The sequence below is a fragment of the Haliotis rubra genome, unplaced genomic scaffold (genome assembly GCF_003918875.1).
Source record: "Haliotis rubra isolate DU_JTF1 unplaced genomic scaffold, ASM391887v1 Scf342, whole genome shotgun sequence".
Taxonomy (NCBI): domain Eukaryota; kingdom Metazoa; phylum Mollusca; class Gastropoda; order Lepetellida; family Haliotidae; genus Haliotis; species Haliotis rubra.
Genome location: NW_025767016.1, coordinates 161,488 through 184,070, shown reverse-complemented (window position 1 = coordinate 184,070; position 22,583 = coordinate 161,488). Strand labels below are relative to the sequence as shown.

The following is a 22,583-nucleotide window of genomic DNA, read 5'->3' as shown; positions in this document are numbered from 1 at the left end:
CTATTACTAATACACTGTTACACAACTATGTATATATTGTACACTGACGACACTGACGACTGTTCTATTACTGTTACACAACTATGTATATTGTACACTGACGACGTTCTATTACTGTTACACAACTATGTATATTGTACACTGACGACGTTCTATCACTGTTACACAACTAGGTATATTGTACACTGACGACGTTCTATCACTGTTACACAACTATGTATATTGTACACTGACGACGTTCTATCACTGTTACACAACTATGTATATTGTACACTGACGACGTTCTATCACTGTTACAACAACTGACGACGTTCTATACTGTTACACAACTATGTATATTGTACACTGACGACGTTCTATCACTGTTACACAACTATGTATATTGTACACTGACGACGTTCTATCACTGTTACACAACTATGTATATTGTACACTGACGACATTCTATCACTGTTACACAACTATGTATATTGTACACTGACGACGTTCTATCACTGTTACACAACTATGTATATGCTCCAGCCACATATGCGATTTTCTCCCACGCTATATTGTTGGAACATGAATGGATGAACATAGTTTCTATTGTTGCTGATAATGACGGAAAACAAAAGGTGAAAGGTTTATGACGACAGCAACCATGTTGCGGAAAGTGTTCAGAGGTACAACGGGACAAAGTTAGACCAACGCTTAGTCTCTCAATATGTATCATTTTGATGGAAACAAACAATTCCCTTAAAATTTGAACAGGAGCCCCAGTGAGATGGGAGATTCAGAAACTGGGGAAATCTAGACTTACTCATTAAGGGCTTTATCACTGCAATAAGGGCTAAGCAGAAGGGAAAATAATGCGTCTCGGCTCGGAGACTGTGAGTCAGACTAGCATCACGTGGTCAATGTTCCCGGTGTTCACTTACACTCAGACGTTGCTGTAGGTGAGACGGCTACCTTGACCTTCACGGCTGCACTCTTCGTCCGCTTCTGTCGGTGATCTGAGCCGATCTTCCTGATTGACCATGTCAATCAGGTTTTATTGAAGTAGATAGTTCGCCATGTGGTGCAAGCTCATTGACCAACACACATCAGCATAGGTAAGATCGACCGACGAAAGGAGGTGTTAACTAATATTTATAGATAGCGTTGGTAATTAAGGGTCCTGTCCGGAGGGGGTTTATGATAAGAGGGTATACACCGAATGTTTGCTGGCTGCATCAAATAGACACAGGAGATGGTTTACATTATATCAACATGGTTCCTGATAGGGACAATTGTTTCGATAGAGCATGTTGTTGTTGGCGACATGATGCTGTCGTACAATATAGCCATTAATGAAGTACATGCAAAGAAAATGTTTAGCATTGATGTCTTGTTAACTTGGTCTTTGAACGTCATACACTGTCATAGATTCATACGTTCTCTATAAAAAAAACAATATTTCTGTTGTGTATTGATATTCGGAAACATATTACATTGTCAACAAGGTAAGGAAATTAGTGATGCCAAGAGACTAGTACAAATACTGTAACACATGGTATATACTGAACAACATTAGAAACGCACCACCCATGGCATACGAAATAAACCCCGTCTTATTGAAAAGTACCCATGATATCTGATTATCGTCGGTGCATTTTAGTGTGGTGCGTTTCTAATGTTGTTCAGTATATTTGGGATTACACGTTTTCGAAGCCACACCATCAGGGTTAGACTGCTGACTTTGCTGGCAATTAGGTGCCTGTCTGTAAGGGTGTGGGTTCGAATCCCGGATGGGACTCAACCCAATGAAAGTACTAAAATATGTACTTTACTGAGAAAGTGTTATTCCAAAACCCATGTGTTACATTTGACCACTTTCTAAATCGTATTGTGTATTCATATAAAAATAGTGCCGAGAGATTATGAAAAGAATAATCAAGAGATGAAAACTGAGGTCGAGAAAACCCCAGAGGGTAGGTAACTCAGGGTAAAACGTATATATAATTATGTACATATCCCTTACCAAATATTAACTACTAATGACGGCAATACGTTTTCGCCTTAGCAACCCTGACTTGCGTTAATGAATATGGATCATGTACATGGTCAACAAATCATGTGAATGTGTCCATGAATTTTTACTGAATGTAGCAGACCTGATACAAGATTGCCCCATGCAATACCAGTTGACCCTGTTTGGCTGGTGGCGTTTTACTCCACTGACTACACCCCAGTGAATGGCGCAGCCAGTGGCCTGGAGTGGGAACCTGCTATACGTCGGCCACGCTCAGGTCACACTGGTCGTTCAACAACAGGTCTGGCTTTCCCTGGGGCTTTTGTGTTGTGTTCCTGAGCACACAGCAATTATGTCCCTTCGTACACCCACCAAACGTCCCCACACGTGACGGTATGGGTTTGCTTACACGGGTGTGTTTAGTTTTTAGTCACGTTTCCCACCACGCGGAGAGTGTTTGATAACGAGCAGAACCCGCTTGTGTAACCAGCAGCTTTATAAGTCGGAAACTGCCGCAGCGCATCTGTTGTCTGGAGACCTTGCTGCTGGAGGCTCTGATACATAAGGTGAGGTTATTTCTGACATGTAGCTTATCAAATAACCTAGGTTCCTTTCAATACTGTTTTAGTTTTTACCAGTGTATTGGGGATTAATATTGAATTGTGTTCATGTTTGTCCAAAGATTATTTATGGTCTCTGGTTTGTCTACGTCTGCCTGTATGTCGGCCTGTCTGTCGGTCTGTCTGTGGGTGTGATATATCTTGTCATTAATCAATATCTGAGTCAATCACTCAGAATACACCTTGATGTGAATATAAACCGTTATGGCAATTATTCAGTCGAGTACACTAGTTGCACACCCAGTGTTCACAATATGTTACGGTATTTGTCCTCATGAGTATAGTTCGCTTAATAGCAAACGGAAGTAATGCGTGATATTTAAATTTCAGAAAACATCGAGATTAAGACGTCCCTGACTCAAGATGGCGTCCCACTCCCCACTACTCATCGTCCTCGCCACAGGCAACTTGACGTTCTTCATCATCAATCAGATAATGGGTGCATTGAACATGGAGGAATTCAGAAAAATGCTGGGCATTGATACTAGTAAGTGTCATATGATTGAAGGAATGCACCAGTGTGTATCAGTCGACAATGAATTGGCTGTGCTGACTCAGCGACGTATATTTCATCCAAAAAGTCATTTTCCATTCAGTCAGTCAAGCCCAGTTTATTGTTTACAAGGCCATATGTCCCATGTTCCACGCGTGCGTATTATATAGTTATCTTACATTGCACATGCATCATGGTATCCTATAACATTGAAATTGGGTTCTAATTGTGAATCAAATACACATATTTTGACAGATGAAGAATATTGTCAAGTCTGTTAAAATGAATTATTGGCATAATATTGTGGAATCTTTTTGCACTTTACAATGAGTATATTATAGACAAAGAAGCCGAACCTGAATTTCAAAATTATTTAGTCTATCCACAAGATAAATTACAATATATTTTCCCACATGCATGATGTTAACTTTCCTGCTACTTTCAGATATTTTCGGCCAGTCTGTGGGCGATGCCTCGGATCAACGGTACATCGAGATCACGCCCTCTTCAGCCACCTTCAGTATCTGGGGCGCCATCTACATATGGCAGGCTGTCTGGGCCATCTACGCCCTCGTCAACATCTGTCGACGTACCCCCGATGGCTACGTCTACAACAGCCCCACCCTCCTCACTGCGACCTTTTTTGGTGTCTCCATCCTCAACTGGATGTGCGTCATCACCTGGACCTTCGTGTGGGGATGGGGCCACGTGTGGGTGGCCTTCGTGTTCCTCGCCATCGTCTTCATCACCATCTACATCTGCATAGGACTCTCCTACAGGGCACTGGCACAACACCACGACACTCTGGTGAAACAAGGACGTAAAGTGGACATCTGGTTGGTGCGCATGCTGGTGCAGAATGGTCTTGCCTTCTATGGTGCATGGTGCACTATTGCCACACTCCTCAACCTTGCAATGGCTCTTACTTACACCTCCCATCCACAATTTGACCAGAGTACTTCCTCCACCATCTCTCTCAGCATCCTGTCCCTTGAGCTGACAGTCTTCGCTCTCTCTGACTGGACAATTATGGACAAATACTCACGCTATACGTTTAGTCCCTATATCGTTGTCATCGTCGCACTCTCCGGAAGTATTGTCAAGAACTGGAACCCGGGAAAGACCAACTCTATTTTCACAGCGGTTTTATTGGGAGTGTCGATCTTATGCTTTATCACCAAGATGGTTCTCATGTTTTGGCGACATTGTCGGGACTCGGACAGAAACAAAATTATACTTCCGACCATCACCGAGAAGCAAAGCATTAGAATGTAAAATAGATGCTGGTTCCAGCTGAACGAACTATTTATAGTGATGACAATATGTCAATATGCACTTTTGTGCGTGTAACGTTCTTTATGTACAGTGTTACGTGCTGGTGACACGTCCCAAGCAATGTGATTACCATGTTTCGTACATGGGTAAAGGGTACATGTTTAGTCTTTGAAATATACACATTATTTTGTAAAAAGATATAAATAAAATGTTTACATTTGTTAGAATTACTTTTATGATTACATCATTGAGAAGGATATAGCTGTCAAAGGACCAGCAATACATCAACTCAAGTTCTGCACTGGCCAAACGTGAAAGGTTAACATGTAGTCTGTTGTACAGACTCGGAAATAAATACAGTATACCCTGGTTATAATGCCACAGTTTGTCCAGGAGAATACGTGGCATTATATCCAGGGTGACATTATAACCAGGGACATCATAACCAGGGTGCACTATATACCCAAGTAGCCCATGCAAGTCTAGAATGTGTGGCAAGTCTAGGTTTCCACAGTTTCTGAAAATGAAGAAAGTCTCAGGACTCCTTATCATTATATTTTATTTTTTTGATTATGAGCTGTTTTATCTGTAAAATATGTTCATTTCAGAGACTAGTTGTTGGTCTAGTTAACACGGTGACCACAGTTACAGGAAGATCCGTCACACCAAACTCAGAGTAGCGGGAGCCGTCAATGCTTTAATTGACTGAACCTGTATAATGTTATTAATTAGTGAATTCTACATCGGAAGTTCCACTTCACATCCACACGGCATAATTGTTGTCACTCTCAAAACAATCCAATACAATAGCAAGACGCAGGGTATGCTATTAAACAGAATGCGTTGTTACTGTGTTTGACAAGTCATATAAATGTATAATGCGAAATCTACATTATATTAAAACTGAAGACCGAAGGAAACGAAACCTTACAGTTTATTCTTGTGTTCGATTTTCAAATAATACCATCATAAGTTGACAATATCGCATAAAACATGAACAGCACTGTGGCTCAGTCAGCACCCGACAACTTTGTTTGTTTGTTTGTTTGTTGTTAAACGCCGCACTCAGCAATATTTCAACATTATGACAGCGGTCTGTTAATAATTGAGTCTGAACAAGACAATCCAGTGATCAACAGCATGATCATCGATCTACGCAATTGGTATTCGATGACATGTGTCAAGAACTTCACAATTATCATAGGTCTTTAAATTCGAAATCTCCTTAAAACTAAAAACAATATTTCCTTAAACGCTATGCACAAAGCAACAATTGTACCATGCGGTGCTACATTGCAATAATGGCGGTAGGATGAACACCTACAGGGGTACAGTAGCAACGTGAAATACTGATGTGGATTCCTAGCTCAGAATATCTTAGTTTCGAGACTGTGACATTGCGCATCTTGATAATACAAACATAACAGTTCTTATAAGAAGATGCATTGCAGGAGGAGCTACGAAGAAAACCTTACTCAATATCACACATTTACTGAAGTACGTAATTAGAAGCGCAACAGGAACATGTGTGTGGTGTGAGTTCATATTTTATAAACACATCAGACCCTTTATAACATAAATACAGCTTTGTGGCATATTGTGGAATATATCGTCTTTCTAAAACTGTTATCCATTTTGGTGTGTCAAAATTTACAATGTCGATTAATCCAGTTTTAGAAACTCTCCATACGAAACATATACTGATTTAGGCGATGTTCCGCTTCACGGACCTCTGCGAAGGCGGCAGGTTTATTTACCCTCTCATTGGATCGCCGTTGATTCAAGCTTCTACAGCAGTTATGTCCCTTTGTATAACGACAAGCCTGCCTTCTGTGGGGAGTGTTTTCAAGACACGTGTTGTTATATATGTGCGTCACGTGTTTCACCATGTGGAGAATGTTTCATTACAAACGAGTTGTCGCATGATTTACCCGATATTTATAGGAAGGCAACAGCGGTTACGCTTAGTTGTCTCGAGACGTTTCCACAACGAGTCCACACGGTAGACGCGTAAGGTAAGTTCAGCGACATGTTTGGCCAGTGTGTAATGGTGAAAAATTATAGTGAACAAAACTTCGATACTGATTGTTTGTTTTACGTTCCCAATATGTTGATGTCAAAATGTTTCAAATATAACCGTGTTTAATGTAAAATAAAGACTGTTATAATTACGACTACGTCAGGACAAACAGTAGCAAGTTCCCTATAAGCTTATATTGGATAAGTGTATCTGGCTTCTCCGTGTACTGTCGGGTGTATCTGTGCCGTATCTGTACAGTCAGATGTACCTGTGTGTCATCTGTACAGTCAGGTGTACCTGTGTCTCATCTGTACAGTCAGGTGTACCTGTGTCTCATCTGTACAGTCAGGTGATCCCAGTACAGTAGTGATCCAGTGTTAGACTGTACGTAATTTTTCTGTTTCCTATTTCCCACCATCCCTGAATTCCAATACCAACGTCAAATACAAACAGCTTTCTCATCTCGGTTTTCCCAGACGCTGTGGAATCGTATGCCCTGATGTGCTGAAAACTACCGTGCACATTCATAAAATGCTGGGTCAGCCTGATCTTTCTTTATCTAAATCTTAAAAGCATTGTTTCCAAAGCGACTTGATTTACATTATAATGTTTTACAGATAATTACCATGAGATCAAAACCATAGCAATTCGTTGAAATAACTTACGAAATCGATGAGAAACATTTTTAATGTGTTCAGGTTGTCGTTTTTTCGTCCGCTCGTTCTATTGCTTGTCGAGGATGAGATGAGAAACACATAAACAATACTGATGGTCATACACGTCAGTCAAGTGGCGATACGTTCAACCACTCTGCATACCATATCCCAGAGTGATCCCTTTTTCCCGGAGAAATCGCCAGTGTCGTGTGAAAACATGAAGAAATTAAACTGGCTATGCCTCGACGTATAGTTGGGTTTTTTTTAATTTGTCGTGCTTTTGTTTTGGTCATTTATACGTTCTAGAAACAAGTAATAGACGTACAATACTAAACGGCTTCTATCAGTTTCCGGCACAAACTGATATTGGCACAATGATAAAACTTACTGAAACGCTGAAACAAAACTGTATACAGCCATAAGGAACGGGTTTCTGAATATGACATCATGACTCTGAACGTAACACTTGGCTGGCACATGGCACGGCTCAATCATTACATTGGCGCAATGCTTCGTGACAGGCTCATATCCCCAGTCTCAGTGCTGCTGTACAGGTAAATCTAATGGCGATACAACTATAACCTCATTGATTCAAATGACAATCACAATAACACTGCTACATGTGTTCATAAAAGTGTCTTTTTGTTCAACAGCTCAAGTTGTCTGGCTTACCGCTGATTAGCTGAAACAAGATGGCGTTCCACTCCCCTCTGCTTATGGCTCTCGCCATTGGCAACTTTGTGTTCTTCATCATCAATCAGCTATTTGGTGCGCTGAATATGGCCCAAGTCAGAGAGGTGTTGGGCATTGATATAAGTAAGTACCTCATTCTTTGGAGTGAGTGAGTGAGTGAGTTAGTTTAGTTTTACGACGCACTCAGCAATATTCCAGCTAAATGGCGGCGGACTGAACATAATCCAGTCTGAACCAGACAACCCAGTGATCAACAGGATGAGCATCGATCTGCGCAATTGGGAACCGATGACATGTGTCAACCAAGTCAGCGAGCCTGACCACCCGATCCAGTTAGTCGCCTCTTGTACGACAAGCATGGGTTACGGAAGGTCAATTCTAACCCGGATCTTCATGGGTTCATGGTTATGACAGCTGAAGCTGTGAATCAGCAAGATAACATGCTTGATTAATGTCATCAATGTCGTTTAACACGACACTTGTAGGGTTGTAACTACCTTTGTATCAAACCCCCTTGGCCAGATGGCATTACACCTATGACATAGACCACATAAAATACGTTAAGGACCATCCGATGTAAGTTCATGACAGACTTAAATAACGTGCAGGACTCAAGATTGTGGTCCTTAACCTCTCAGTGGTACAGATAGAATAAATACCTCGCTTCACATCGATGGTTTCCTCATAATGTGACTAAGCAGTGGGAAATAACAACAGGTGTAGTTGAGATTTTACAGTATTTTCTGGACACATAATTCTGTATCTGTTCTATATCTTCCTTCTGTTAAAACCCCCATTGCTATAAACAGACCCAGGAAATGGCGAACGTGTTTTCACATTATGTAGAAGGCTGAAAGTACATGTATATTGTTGGAAGATAAAGACACATAAAATAACTCAGTGACTGTAACTTTCAGATATTTTCGGCCAATCAATGGAAGATGCCTCGGATCAACGGTACCTCGAGATCACGCCCTCTTCAGCCACCTTCAGCCTCTGGGGCGCCATCTACATATGGCAGGCTGTCTGGGCCATCTACGCTGTCGTCAACATCTGTCGACGTACCCCCGATGGCTACGTCTACAACAGCCCCACCCTCCTCACTGCGACCTTTTTTGGTGTCTCCATCCTCAACTGGATGTGCGTCATCACCTGGACCTTCGTGTGGGGATGGGGCCACGTGTGGGTGGCCTTCGTGTTCCTCGCCATCGTCTTCATCACCATCTACATCTGCATAGGACTCTCCTACAGGGCACTGGCACAACACCACGACACTCTGGTGAAACAAGGACGTAAAGTGGACATCTGGTTGGTGCGCATGCTGGTGCAGAATGGTCTTGCCTTCTATGGTGCATGGTGCACTATTGCCACACTCCTCAACCTTGCAATGGCTCTTACTTACACCTCCCATCCACAATTTGACCAGAGTACTTCCTCCACCATCTCTCTCAGCATCCTGTCCCTTGAGCTGACAGTCTTCGCTCTCTCTGACTGGACAATTATGGACAAATACTCACGCTATACGTTTAGTCCCTATATCGTTGTCATCGTCGCACTCTCCGGAAGTATGGTCAAGAACTGGAACCCGGGAAAGACCAACTCTATTTTCACAGCGGTTTTATTGGGAGTGTCGATCTTATGCTTTATCACCAAGATGGTTCTCATGTTTTGGCGACATTGTCGGGACTCGGACAGAAACAAAATTATACTTCCGACCATCACCGAGAAGCAAAGCATTAGAATGTAAAATAGATGCTGGTTCCAGCTGAACGAACTATTTATAGTGATGACAATATGTCAATATGCACTTTTGTGCGTGTAACGTTCTTTATGTACAGTGTTACGTGCTGGTGACACGTCCCAAGCAATGTGATTACCATGTTTCGTACATGGGTAAAGGGTACATGTTTAGTCTTTGAAATATACACATTATTTTGTAAAAAGATATAAATAAAATGTTTACATTTGTTAGAATTTCTTTTATGATTACATCATTGAGAAGGATATAGCTGTCAAAGGACCAGCAATACATCAACTCAAGTTCTGCACTGTCCAAACGTGAAAGGTTAACATGTAGTCTGTTGTACAGACTCGGAAATAAATACAGTATACCCTGGTTATAATGCCACAGGTTGTCCAGGAGAATACGTGGCATTATATCCAGGGTGACATTATTACCAGGGACATCATAACCAGGGTGCACTATATACCCAAGGTAGCCCATGCAAGTCTAGAATGTGTGGCAAGTCTAGATTTCCACAGTTTCTGAAAATGAAGAAAGTCTCAGGACTCCTTATCATTATATTTTATTTTTTTATTATTTATCTGTAAAATATGCTTTAATTGACTGAACCTGTATAATGTTATTAATTAGTGAATTCTACATCGGAAGTTTCACTTCACATCCACACGGCATAATTGTTGTCACTCTCAAAACAATCCAGTACAATAGCAAGACGCAGGGAAAGACAAACTCTATTTTCACAGCGGTTCTATTGGGAGTGTCGATCTTATGCTTTATCACCAAGATGGTTCTCATGTTTTGGCGACATTGTCGGGACTCGGACAGAAACAGAGATGAACTTCCGACCACCACTGAGAAGCAGAGTATTAGACTGTGACAGAGGGATGCTGGCTCCGGCCGTTAGAACAGTCTACAGTAGAGAATGTGTTAATATAAATGTGAAGCTATGTGTGCGTAAAGTTCTTTATGCACAAGGGCGTTGGTGTAGCCTAGTGGAGAAAGCGTTGGCTCGCCACGCCGAAGACCCGGTTTGAATCCCCACATGGGTACAATGTGTGAAGCCCATTTCTGGTGTCACCAGCCGTGATATTGCTAGAATATCGCTGAAAGCTGCGTAAAACTGAACTCACTCACTCCTTATGCACTGTGATACATGACGCGAACGTATTCCGAACAACCGGGATGCTGGTTCCATCCTTAGTTACTGTTGACAGAATCGACTCGCATCATTAGTCAATTCATTATGCATTCTTTGGATATGTTCATAACTTGTGTAATAAAAATATTAATACAGCAGTACGTCATGACATTTTAATGACATTTAGAAGTGAAAATTAATGGATGTCAACATCAGTTCTAGGAATATTTTCACTCCTTTATCAGGTGAACGAAATCTAGGAGGCTGATGGCTGTATACTTACATTGAAATCATAGAAAGTTATTTTTGTCTAGCCGGATTCCAAATGTCGTATTTGTACATGATACATGTAATCACACACGCGCGCTCGCATAGACAAAGTATATATGTGCACTGATCTTAAGCGCTTCTTCATCTCATCTCCTTAGAGACACGTAGCAGCAGCTTAGTCCGTCTCACAGCCCCTGAACCGCAGTAGTTTCTCTTTCGATCAGCCCTTGATGCACTGCTCAAGCCATAAGTGAAGTGAGTCTACACACAAAATAAATTTAAAAGTCAATATTTGTTTTAATTGAACTTATATATATCCGGAGAGTGAGTTTTAGACTTGCAACAGCGAATCAGTATTTAGATTCACGTATTTGATCAAACTATGAATTTCACACACATAACTTATCATGCCTCTTGAACGGACTCGCAGACTGTATTGAAAGTTGGGTTGCGTTCACTGGAGGGAGGGGTGTGTGAGTCGAAGATGCATATCTATTTTGCATTTATACATAGAAAATCTGCTTTAAATTTGTAATCTGTAAATATTTGACATATGCTTTTCTGCTGCTCAGTTGTAAATATTGTGTATATAAATGTGTTGTAGGCCTGTGGCCTTTTAAGTACAGAATAAAGATTGATTGATTGAGTCAAAGATGCTCATCCAGTCATAACAAAAAGTAGGTGTCCATAAAGTCACGCTTGGCCTCAGGTCACAAAGAAAACGGGGTGTTCTCTTTTTGCCTGCAGGTCTGTTTAGGGATGAAAATCAGTGGACCGTACTAATCCTTAGAACAATGGGGATTAAGATTATAGTCAGTATCTGGATTATCTAACCCAGGCTGGAGTATGTAGGGACCGGCGCCAAGAGGCTGGCATATTTCAAGGTACGGCTTTAACGATCATCACATGCAATACAGTCAGTTTCCACTTGAGCTCTTTATACATCTAGTGTCCTGTTGCAATATACACTTAAAGTAGTCTCAAACTGATATTAGTAAACAAATCTTAGGGTAAAAATGAAAACACTTTCAGTGACACTTTCACGTGAGAACTATAGCTGTGTAAACACTATGGGAGTAAATGAAACTGGTACTTTACAAGTAACTAATCTGATATGTCTCTCTATTCACGCTAACAAGTCGCGTTATAACGGGAACTGAGTGTTTCGGCTATGTACATTTAGTCATTTGGAAGCATTTCGGTAGTACGCTCATTGCAATGCTCCACTTTGCATTGACCCCATCGACAATACATACTTTCAGCAGTAGCCTCCCTTGTATAATTCTCACATCGTTCAGGCCATGTGTTTACTCGTGTGTGGAAACGTGATCAACATATGTAACAGACCCATATATGAGTAACTGGTTAGAACCGGTTGTGCAAGATCCATGATCACACGTGTTCTGTTAGGTAAAGATGTTTAACGTTTATTTACGAGTTCAACCGACTGTGGAGGCCAAACAGGGCTGCTCATTTACTTCAGGAGGGCGCGGAAAGATGTTAAGTCAGGGTCATGAAGAGAAAAACAGTGACACAGCAAAAAAAAAATATCACAACGCAAAAGAAAGGGAGGGTGTGTCAAAATGTTACAGAGGTCCACATTTTCAAATACAATCTTCTTCCATATAAACATTCACGGACAAGGAATGTTGCTATGGGGATTGCACGCGTATAGCAAACCGTTTTCACATTTCTTAAGACATACTAATATGTTAAGTTGTTTTAAGAATATCTTGAAATGAATTACAAATATCTCGAAAGAGGATTATAGAAATCTGCAACATTCATTGCAAAATTCATGACATCGCGAAATGAATTAAGGATATGATGTAGCATATTAATGATTTATTGAAAAGAATTGATGCTATCTTGAATTGAATTGGAAATATCTTGAAATAAATTAAAGACATCGACGATATATACTATGTATTGCGAAATTACTGACATCTTGAATTGTTGTAAAGTTATCTTGAATTGAATTGCAGATATCTTAAACTGAATCGGAGATATCTTAAAGTGAATTAAAGATATCTTGAATTGAGATGTCTTTGCCGTTCTTTCCTGCTATTTGTATTATAGATATCTTCAAAATTATTACTGATACCTTTAAGTTGATTTTAGATATTAGTAACGGCCAGACTTGAATGAAAGATATATGTACTGCGTTTGTGGATATGCATACATTCTTGGACTGAATTGAAGATATCTTCAATCAATTTTATATACATTATGGAATTGTTTTATTGATATCTGAAACACATTTATAGATATTAAGAACCATGTTCTTGATATCTCAATAACATTTTAAGATATCAGTAATTCTAGTTTGGATATCAGAAATGAGAAAATAATTAAATATATCTTCAATTATTTACAGACATCATTATTGATATCTTTGAAAAGAATACAGATAATATTTTCTATAAAACAATTAAAGATATCCTTTTTTATGTCTTAATACATGTGAAAACGGCTTGCCATACGCTCGCCCGTGCTCCTTATTCACAATTTCGTACCTCGGACCAGAGCGCCATCATGTTTCGTTACGAAAGTGCAAAGGTGAGGTGCGAGCGAAAACCCATTCGCACACTGTCGGAATGCCTCAATTTGCCCTTGCGCTTGATGCGCTTGATGCGCTTGAATGAATTCACAACTACTGTAGTTACCTCCCTTCAGTACACTGTTTCAGTACTGGTTTGCCGATGGATTAAGTGGATTCATTCCAGGCTAGCCCGTATATTTCTCACGTTTTCATCCACGTTATTGGCTGTGTGCCACAACACCCGAGCGCTTTGTTGTATAAGAAGGGAGAGAGGTACTCGGTGGACACGTTGAAGAGCTAAACAGCATTCTGCCGTAAGTAAACAGAAATGTCTGTATATTTTATCATTTAAACTAATGGAACTAGTAATGTGTCAGAATTTAAGCTAATTGAACTAATCTGTGATAACTCCTGTTCAACGTAATTGCTGGCTATTCATCGTCAGAAACGCTTGGTAGATGAGCGATGTTGTAGAATCAAAACATAACACTAGTCTTCTGGGACTCTTGTTCAGGTTTAGATGAATGGTAGATATACACTTTGGTTTTAGTAATATCGATTAAATATCTTTGAATTTTAGCTGTGAATGTCGAGACGAATCTGCTTCTGTAAGGGCCACATCGATCCCGTATTCGTTGCCTGGTGACAGATGTAGTAGAACAAGACAGCTAGGGTACACCGAGGTTTGGGCCGGCGCTGTGTGACCCTCCCCTTGTTTGAGTGTTCATGTTTATCGTCTAGTTGTCATACATCAGGTGGATCTTCCATTGTTTGAATGTTTGTGTCTACAGTCTAGTTGTCATACACCAGGTGGATCGTCTACAGTCTAGTTGTCATACATCAGGTGGATCGTCTACAGTCTAGTTGTCATACACCAGGTGGATCGTCTACAGTCTAGTTGTCATACACCAGGTGGATCGTCTACAGTCTAGTTGTCATACATCAGGTGGATCGTCTACAGTCTAGTTGTACATCATACATCAGGTGGATCGTCTACAGTCTAGTTGTCATACATCAGGTGGATCGTCTACAGTCTAGTTGTCATACATCAGGTGGATCGTCTACAGTCTAGTTGTCATACACATCAGGTGGATCGTCTACAGTCTAGTTGTCATACATCAGGTGGATCGTCTACAGTCTAGTTGTCATACATCAGGTGGATCGTCTACAGTCTAGTTGTCATACATCAGGTGGATCGTCTACAGTCTAGTTGTCATACATCAGGTGGATCGTCTACAGTCTAGTTGTCATACATCAGGTGGATCGTCTACAGTCTAGTTGTCATACATCAGGTGGATCGTCTACAGTCTAGTTGTCATACACCAGGTGGATCGTCTACAGTTTAGTTGTCATACATCAGGTGGATCGTCTACAGTCTAGTTGTCATACATCAGGTGGATCGTCTACAGTCTAGTTGTCATACATCAGGTGGATCGTCTACAGTCTAGTTGTCATACATCAGGTGGATCGTCTCCACTCTAATTGTCATACATCAGGTGGATCGTCTACAGATCGTCTACAGTATAGTTGTCATACATCAGGTGAACGTCTACAGTCTAGTTGTCATACATCAGGTGGATCGTCTCCACTCTAGTTGTCATACATCAGGTGGATCGTCTACAGTCTAGTTGTCATACATCAGGTGGATCGTCTACAGTCTAGTTGTCATACATCAGGTGGATCGTCTACAGTCTAGTTGGTATACATCAGATGGATCGTCTACAGTCTAGTTGTCATACATCAGGTGGATCGTCTACAGTCTAGTTGTCATACATCAGGTGGATCGTCTACAGTCTAGTTGTCATACATCAGGTGGATCGTCTACAGTCTAGTTGTCATACATCAGGTGGATCGTCTACAGTCTAGTTGTCATACATCAGGTGGATCTTCCATTGTTTGAATGTTTGTGTCTACAGTTTAGTTGTCATACACCAGGTGGATCGTCTACAGTCTAGATGTCATACAACAGGTGGATCGTCTACAGTCTAGTTGGCATACATCAGATGGATCGTCTACAGTCTAGTTGTCATACATCAGGTGGATCGTCTACAGTCTAGTTGTCATACATCAGGTGGATCGTCTACAGTCTAGTTGTCATACACCAGGTGGATCGTCTACAGTCTAGTTGTCATACATCAGGTGGAACGTCTACAGTCTAGTTGTCATACATCAGGTGGATCGTCTACAGTCTAGTTGTCATACATCAGGTGAACGTCCACAGTCTAGTTGTCATACATCAGGTGGATCGTCTACAGTCTAGTTGTCATACATCAGGTTGATCGTCTACAGTCTAGTTGTCATACATCAGGTGGATCGTCTACAGTCTAGTTGTCATACATCAGGTGGATCGTCTACAGTCTAGTTGTCATACATCAGGTGGATCGTCTACAGTCTAGTTGTCATACACCAGGTGAACGTCTACAGTCTAGTTGTCATACATCAGGTGGATCGTCTACAGTCTAGTTGTCATACATCAGGTTGATCGTCTACAGTCTAGTTGTCATACATCAGGTGGATCGTCTACAGTCTAGTTGTCATACATCAGGTGGATCTTCCATTGTTTGAATGTTTGTGTCTACAGTTTAGTTGTCATACACCAGGTGGATCGTCTACAGTCTAGTTGTCATACAACAGGTGGATCGTCTACAGTCTAGTTGTCATACATCAGGTGGATCGTCTCCACTCTAATTGTCATACATCAGGTGGATCGTCTACAGTCTAGTTGGCATACATCAGATGGATCGTCTACAGTCTAGTTGTCATACATCAGGTGGATCGTCTACAGTCTAGTTGTCATACATCAGGTGGATCGTCTACAGTCTAGTTGTCATACATCAGGTGGATCGTCTACAGTCTAGTTGTCATACATCAGGTGGATCGTCTACAGTCTAGTTGTCATACATCAGGTGGATCTTCCATTGTTTGAATGTTTGTGTCTACAGTCTAGTTGTCATACACCAGGTGGATCGTCTACAGTCTAGTTGTCATACAACAGGTGGATCGTCTACAGTCTAGTTGGCATACATCAGATGGATCGTCTACAGTCTAGTTGTCATACATCAGGTGGATCGTCTACAGTCTAGTTGTCATACATCAGGTGGATCGTCTACAGTCTAGTTGTCATACATCAGGTGGATCGTCTACAGTCTAGTTGTCATACATCAGGTGAACGTCTACAGTCTAGTTGTCATACATCAGGTGGATCGTCTACAGTCTAGTTGTCATACATCAGGTGGATCGTCTACAGTCTAGTTGTCATACATCAGGTTGATCGTCTACAGTCTAGTTGTCATACATCAGGTGGATCGTCTACAGTCTAGTTGTCATACATCAGGTTGATCGTCTACAGTCTAGTTGTCATACATCAGGTGGATCTAGTTGTCATACATCAGGTGGATCTGCCTACAGTCTAGTTGTCATACACCAGGTGAACGTCTACAGTCTAGTTGTCATACATCAGGTGGATCGTCTACAGTCTAGTTGTCATACATCAGGTGGATCGTCTACAGTCTAGTTGTCATACATCAGGTGGACCGTCTACAGTCTAGTTGTCATACATCAGGTGGATCTTCCATTGTTTGAATGTTTGTGTCTACAGTTTAGTTGTCATACACCAGGTGGATCGTCTACAGTCTAGTTGTCATACATCAGGTGGAACGTCTACAGTCTAGTTGTCATACATCAGATGGATCGTCTACAGTCTAGTTGTCATACATCAGGTGGATCGTCTACAGTCTAGTTGTCATACATCAGGTGGATCGTCTACAGTCTAGTTGTCATACATCAGGTGGATCGTCTACAGTCTAGTTGTCATACATCAGGTGGATCGTCTACAGTCTAGTTGTCATACATCAGGTGGATCGTCTACAGTCTAGTTGTCATACATCAGGTGGATCGTCTACAGTCTAGTTGTCATACATCAGGTGGATCGTCTACAGTCTAGTTGTCATACATCAGGTTGGATCGTCTACAGTCTAGTTGTCATACATCAGGTTGATCTTCTACAGTCAGTACATCAGGTGGATCTAGTTGTCATACATCAGGTGGATCGTCTACAGTCTAGTTGTCATACATCAGGTGGATCGTCTACAGTCTAGTTGTCATACATCAGGTGGATCGTCTACAGTCTAGTTGTCATACATCAGGTGGATCGTCTACAGTCTAGTTGTCATACATCAGGTGGATCGTCTACAGTCTAGTTGTCATACATCAGGTGGATCGTCTACAGTCTACAGTTTAGTTGTCATACACCAGGTGGATCGTCTACAGTCTAGTTGTCATACAACAGGTGGATCGTCTACAGTCTAGTTGTCATACATCAGGTGGATCGTCTACAGTCTAGTTGTCATACATCAGGTGGATCGTCTACAGTCTAGTTGTCATACATCAGGTGGATCGACTGTCTACAGTCTAGTTGTCATACATCAGGTGGATCGTCTACAGTCTAGTTGTCATACATCAGGTGATCGTCTACAGTCTAGTTGTCATACATCAGGTGGATCGTTTACAGTCTAGTTGTCATACATCAGGTGAACGTCTACAGTCTAGTTGTCATACATCACATCGTCTACAGTCTAGTTGTCATACATCAGGTGGATCGTCTACAGTCTAGTTGTCATACATCAGGTTGATCGTCTACAGTCTAGTTGTCATACATCAGGTACATCAGGTGGATCGTCTACAGTCTAGTTGTCATACATCAGGTGGATCGTCTACAGTCTAGTTGTCATACATCAGGTTGATCGTCTACAGTCTAGTTGTCATACATCAGGTGGATCGTCTACAGTCTAGTTGTCATACATCAGGTGGATCGTCTACAGTCTAGTTGTCATACATCAGGTGGATCGTCTACAGTCTAGTTGTCATACATCAGGTTGATCGTCTACAGTCTAGTTGTCATACATCAGGTGGATCGTCTACAGTCTAGTTGTCATACATCAGGTTGATCGTCTACAGTCTAGTTGTCATACATCAGGTGGATCTAGTTGTCATACATCAGGTGGATCATCTACAGTCTAATTGCCATATAACAGATGGATCGTAAATTGCTTTCAAGAATGTTCCCGGCTTCACCGGCCCAATCATACTTATACTTCGAAAACCTGACAAAATGGAAACACAAGAAAGTCTGAAACGCTTGGTAGATGAGCGATGTTGTAGAATCAAAAGATAACACTAGTCTTCTGGGACTCTTGTTCATGTTTAGATGAATGGTAGATATACACTTTGGTTTTAGCTATAACGTCCAGATGTACTTACGACGTCCCCATAACAGAGTATCGGTTGCCTCTGTACACAGATCGTTGTTCTCAGTTTGAACCTTTGTTGCGCATATTAAGTACCTAAATAAGGGGACAAATCCCGTCTTTTACGGATAGAGTCCCTGCAAGGCAACCTTCTTGATATGTATGCTTCTGTTGCAGCTGCCCCCTCCAGCACTGACCAGTATGGCCGGACACTCGCCTTTCCTCATTGCCTTGGTGGTAGGCAACCTGGTGGCGTTCATCGCCAACCAGTTCCTCAGTCTACTGGGCAACACCAGAGAGTTTCTGGGTATCGAGACAAGTGCGTTGGTCACATATTTATTTTCATTTCACAACATGGCAAGATTGTATGTGGTTCAAACAGAGCGGCTGTCTGTCCACCTCTATCTATCTATCACCTGCAACTTACAACATACAACTCTATTTACTGTTTGTCATGACTCCAGTAGTATCGAACTTGCAACATCCAACAGATATTAACAGTTTGTATAAAGCATGTGCGTTTGAAATTACTTATCGTGGGAGTTCTCTGTCGTCACCATACCTTTAATAGGAGGTTTAAGGGTATACATGTATACCATTTCTTCCTACTCGTCCGTATCACTATACATATACTTGTACCGTTGAATTCGAACAGTATGTACTTATCATATCCATTATATAAACGTGTCCGCTTCATGCGAAAGGGAAGTCGGAAGTTACACCCAACCTTGTATCAAAACCCATCGCGCCTGTATACTGCTATACATGTTAACCCATGGATCGGTGTCTCGGAATCCAACCAAACAGAAAATCCTGGTACGGCACAGGTGTGCTACTCCACACAGCCAATTAAAATGTTACACCTCTTGCACACCACAGGCTAATAAACAGTAGTAATAAGTTGGATCTTATTGTCCAGACCATGTCACAAAGAGTGTAGGAGGACGTTTCCAATGCTGCATACTTGGGCTGTCAGTCCAGATTTGATGAGGCCATATTACGACGATGTCGTATTGGCCACAGCAGATATGCAAATGAATATTTATTGAAAGGGGAAGATCCTCCATTTTTTATCCCTTGTCATGAGACAATCACGGTCAACCATGTTTTGCTTGAGCGTGCAGAATTTTCTCTCACAAGGGATATTTATTACAAAGTTTCAAATTTAAAGGATCTCTTTAACACAATCAACTCTCATTTAATTTCAGAGTTTTAAAACAGATAGGATTGATCAGTAGTTTTTGAATGGATGTGTTTTAAATGAGGTTGATATAATCAAAAACTATTATTATATTATAGTATATTGCTATTTCATGGAGTTGAAGTATGGTAAAAGGATTACTCCCCTGATGATTGCATAATGGTATTATAGTACACTGCAGACAACCGGAATTTTATTGCTTCAATTGTATTGTTTTAATTCTGGCTAGCATTGTTTACAACTACCAGTTGCTGAAGAGATGGTTTAAATCCGCTGGGGATTCATGCAGGAAGCTGAAGTATCGTAAGTCCCCATGAACCGCAGTAAGGGGGCCTAGCTTTGTTTTTTGGTGGACCATAGCCCGTGTTTTCATGGTAATATATGTCCTATCGAGTTGCATTTTTAGATTTGGCAGTGATTAGTATTAAGACTTGAATTCTGTGGTACGTTGCTAATGTTTATATTTATCATACATACTAACTTTGTTCTCGTCATTATATGGCTGAAATATTGCCGGTGTGAAGATTTTAACTCACTCACTCACTCCAATGCTACATAAGCTGTTTATTAAATGCATTGTTGTAACAGAATGAGTGGTCAACATTAAATCAGAAAACTGACTTCCTGCTCTCACTGTATATTTCAGAACTCTACCCCAATACGATTGGAAATATCTCGGACAAATTTGCACTCGAGATCACACCCTCTGGTTCCACCTTCAGCATCTGGGGTGCCATCTACGTATGGCAGGCCATCTGGACCATCTACGCCCACATCAACATCTGCCGCCGTGCCCCCGATGGGTACGTCTACAATAGTCCCGCCCTCCTCACAGCGACCTTCTTCAGTGTCTCCATCCTCAACTGGTTTATTGTCATTTCCTGGACCTTTCTATGGTGCTGGGAGCTCGTGTGGGCAGCTTTTGTGTTCCTGGCACTCACCGCTATTTCTATATATACACTCATCGGTCTCTCATGCAAAGCACTTGCTGAACACACCGAGACACTCATCAAACAAGATCGAAAAAAGGAGATATGGCTCATCCGAGCACTTGTCCAAAACGGACTGGCGTTTTACGGGGCCTGGTGCACCATCGCTACTCTCCTCAACGTTGCCACTGCGCTGACTTACGGCGACCATCCCAAGTTTGATCAGAGTACTTCAAGCACCATTGCATTAGGCATCCTGACCTTTGAACTTCTTGTCTTCTTTATCTCAGACTTGACAATACTGGACAGACATACGAGGTATATTTTTAGCGAGTACATCGTCGTGGTTATCGCCCTTTCCGGAAGTATCACTAAGAACTGGAATCCTGCGAAGAGGAATTCCATCTTCACAGCTGTACTACTGGCTATGGCGGCGTTGTGTTTAGTGGTGAAGGTGGTCGTGATGCTGTGGCGTCACTTCCGGGGCGCACAGAGACAGAAAGTGTTCGTTCCAACGACGGAATCAAAGCAGGACGGAGGAACAGCGTAACATCACCAGATCTGATGACAATTCTTTATACATCACATCACCCCTAAACGGGCATTATTCATTCTAACAATTATGTGCATTACGGGAACGTGGTATGTTTTGTCAGTTGTGATCATACAAGGATGCCACCCTTGGGTTTTTAACTCTTGCCGTTATATTGTTTGGTTTCTTTATACACCACAATTACATCTTTTGCTCACCATTCGGAGGAAATCACTGCTGTTTCCGATTTACCTTATACTCTGTGGATACTTCAAAAAAATATTTCACTGTGTAATATGTTCATTCAACCAGCCTGTATTATGTCTTGTTCTGACATATCCATTTTATTGTAACTATGTAACGTTTCATTTGACAGAAATAAAGTGCGTATTTTTGCAAATGTTTTACAAGTGTTTTGTGTTACAACCAGACTGGTCCGGTCAAAGACTCCACAGGTGTTCTGTTAAGATGCAGTAACCATCAGTAATGTTGTGAGCCAATTCATACCAAAGACAATCCAAACTTAGGTTCAGTGGGTTGTTACAAAATCGCATAACCTTCTCTTGCCTCTTATTTGCACTAAATCCCGAAAGCAGAAGGAAAACATCTTACTTTTTACCGTGTCAGGTAACAAAGTGATCTCCCAAATGACATCATGTTCAGATGCTGTTATTCAAGTGTAAAAACTGAATGCCAAATGTTCTGGTTATACAATGCATTTGCTACCCTTGTGTGACGGCCAGCTCTACATAACAAGGTGACCCGCAATCAGCAATGGCCGTGTAAAAGTGTGCACATGAAATTGGGGAGTTTAGTGTCTTTTCTACAATAAAGGACGTATTGATATGGGTTGTTGTATAATATATCCTTAACCTGTCCTGGCCCACAAGTGGTTTTTATTTGGTACCAAATCGCAATGTATCGGTATACATAGAATTGTGATGATGTATTGAGAAGTAATTCGTATCATGACGATTTGTATACAGGAACATATTTTGCATTGCAACAATTATTCATAATAAGTGGCAGACCAGTGTGATTCTATACCCAGGACAAATGGAATGAATTTACGACCAGAAAACATACTTTGTGTGTGGATGCAGAAGGGAATAAATGGTCTGTTTTTAGCGACCTGGTTTCTCAAAAAACGGGCCCTCCAAAACATAGTCCACGTTGATGAGTCAGCAAACGTGTTCCCGCTTGTCAGCATAGACCTGGGTAGCTTGATGTAGGG

At 41.3% G+C, this 22,583-nt stretch overlaps 3 protein-coding genes across 5 annotated transcripts; all 3 read left to right on the top strand.

The window, feature by feature from the left end:
- The first annotated feature begins 2,278 nt into the window (after positions 1–2,278).
- LOC124284694 lies at positions 2,279–10,784 on the top strand. Its single transcript, XM_046720796.1, has 4 exons — positions 2,279–2,556; positions 2,941–3,097; positions 3,549–4,236; positions 10,227–10,784. Exons 2-4 carry the CDS (start codon positions 2,974–2,976, stop codon positions 10,366–10,368), a joined length of 954 nt encoding a protein of 317 aa, XP_046576752.1. The 5' UTR covers positions 2,279–2,556; positions 2,941–2,973; the 3' UTR covers positions 10,369–10,784.
- Positions 6,295–9,721, top strand: LOC124284692. 3 transcript variants are annotated; one of them, XM_046720793.1, is made up of 3 exons: positions 6,295–6,393; positions 7,708–7,870; positions 8,665–9,721. In XM_046720793.1, the coding sequence occupies exons 2-3, from the start codon at positions 7,747–7,749 to the stop codon at positions 9,492–9,494; spliced, it is 954 nt and encodes a 317-aa protein (XP_046576749.1). In that variant the 5' UTR covers positions 6,295–6,393; positions 7,708–7,746; the 3' UTR covers positions 9,495–9,721. The 3 variants fall into 3 exon arrangements, with proteins under 3 accessions (XP_046576749.1, XP_046576750.1, XP_046576751.1); XM_046720794.1 differs by having other exon boundaries at positions 6,301–6,393; positions 7,097–7,870; XM_046720795.1 differs by lacking the exon at positions 6,295–6,393 and adding an exon at positions 6,416–6,936 and having other exon boundaries at positions 7,097–7,870.
- A 2,857-nt stretch (positions 10,785–13,641) lies between the features above and the next one.
- On the top strand, positions 13,642–21,749 carry LOC124284691. The gene is made up of 3 exons (XM_046720792.1): positions 13,642–13,755; positions 18,865–19,006; positions 20,535–21,749. Exons 2-3 carry the CDS (start codon positions 18,889–18,891, stop codon positions 21,365–21,367), a joined length of 951 nt encoding a protein of 316 aa, XP_046576748.1. The 5' UTR covers positions 13,642–13,755; positions 18,865–18,888; the 3' UTR covers positions 21,368–21,749.
- Positions 21,750–22,583: the final 834 nt, after the last annotated feature.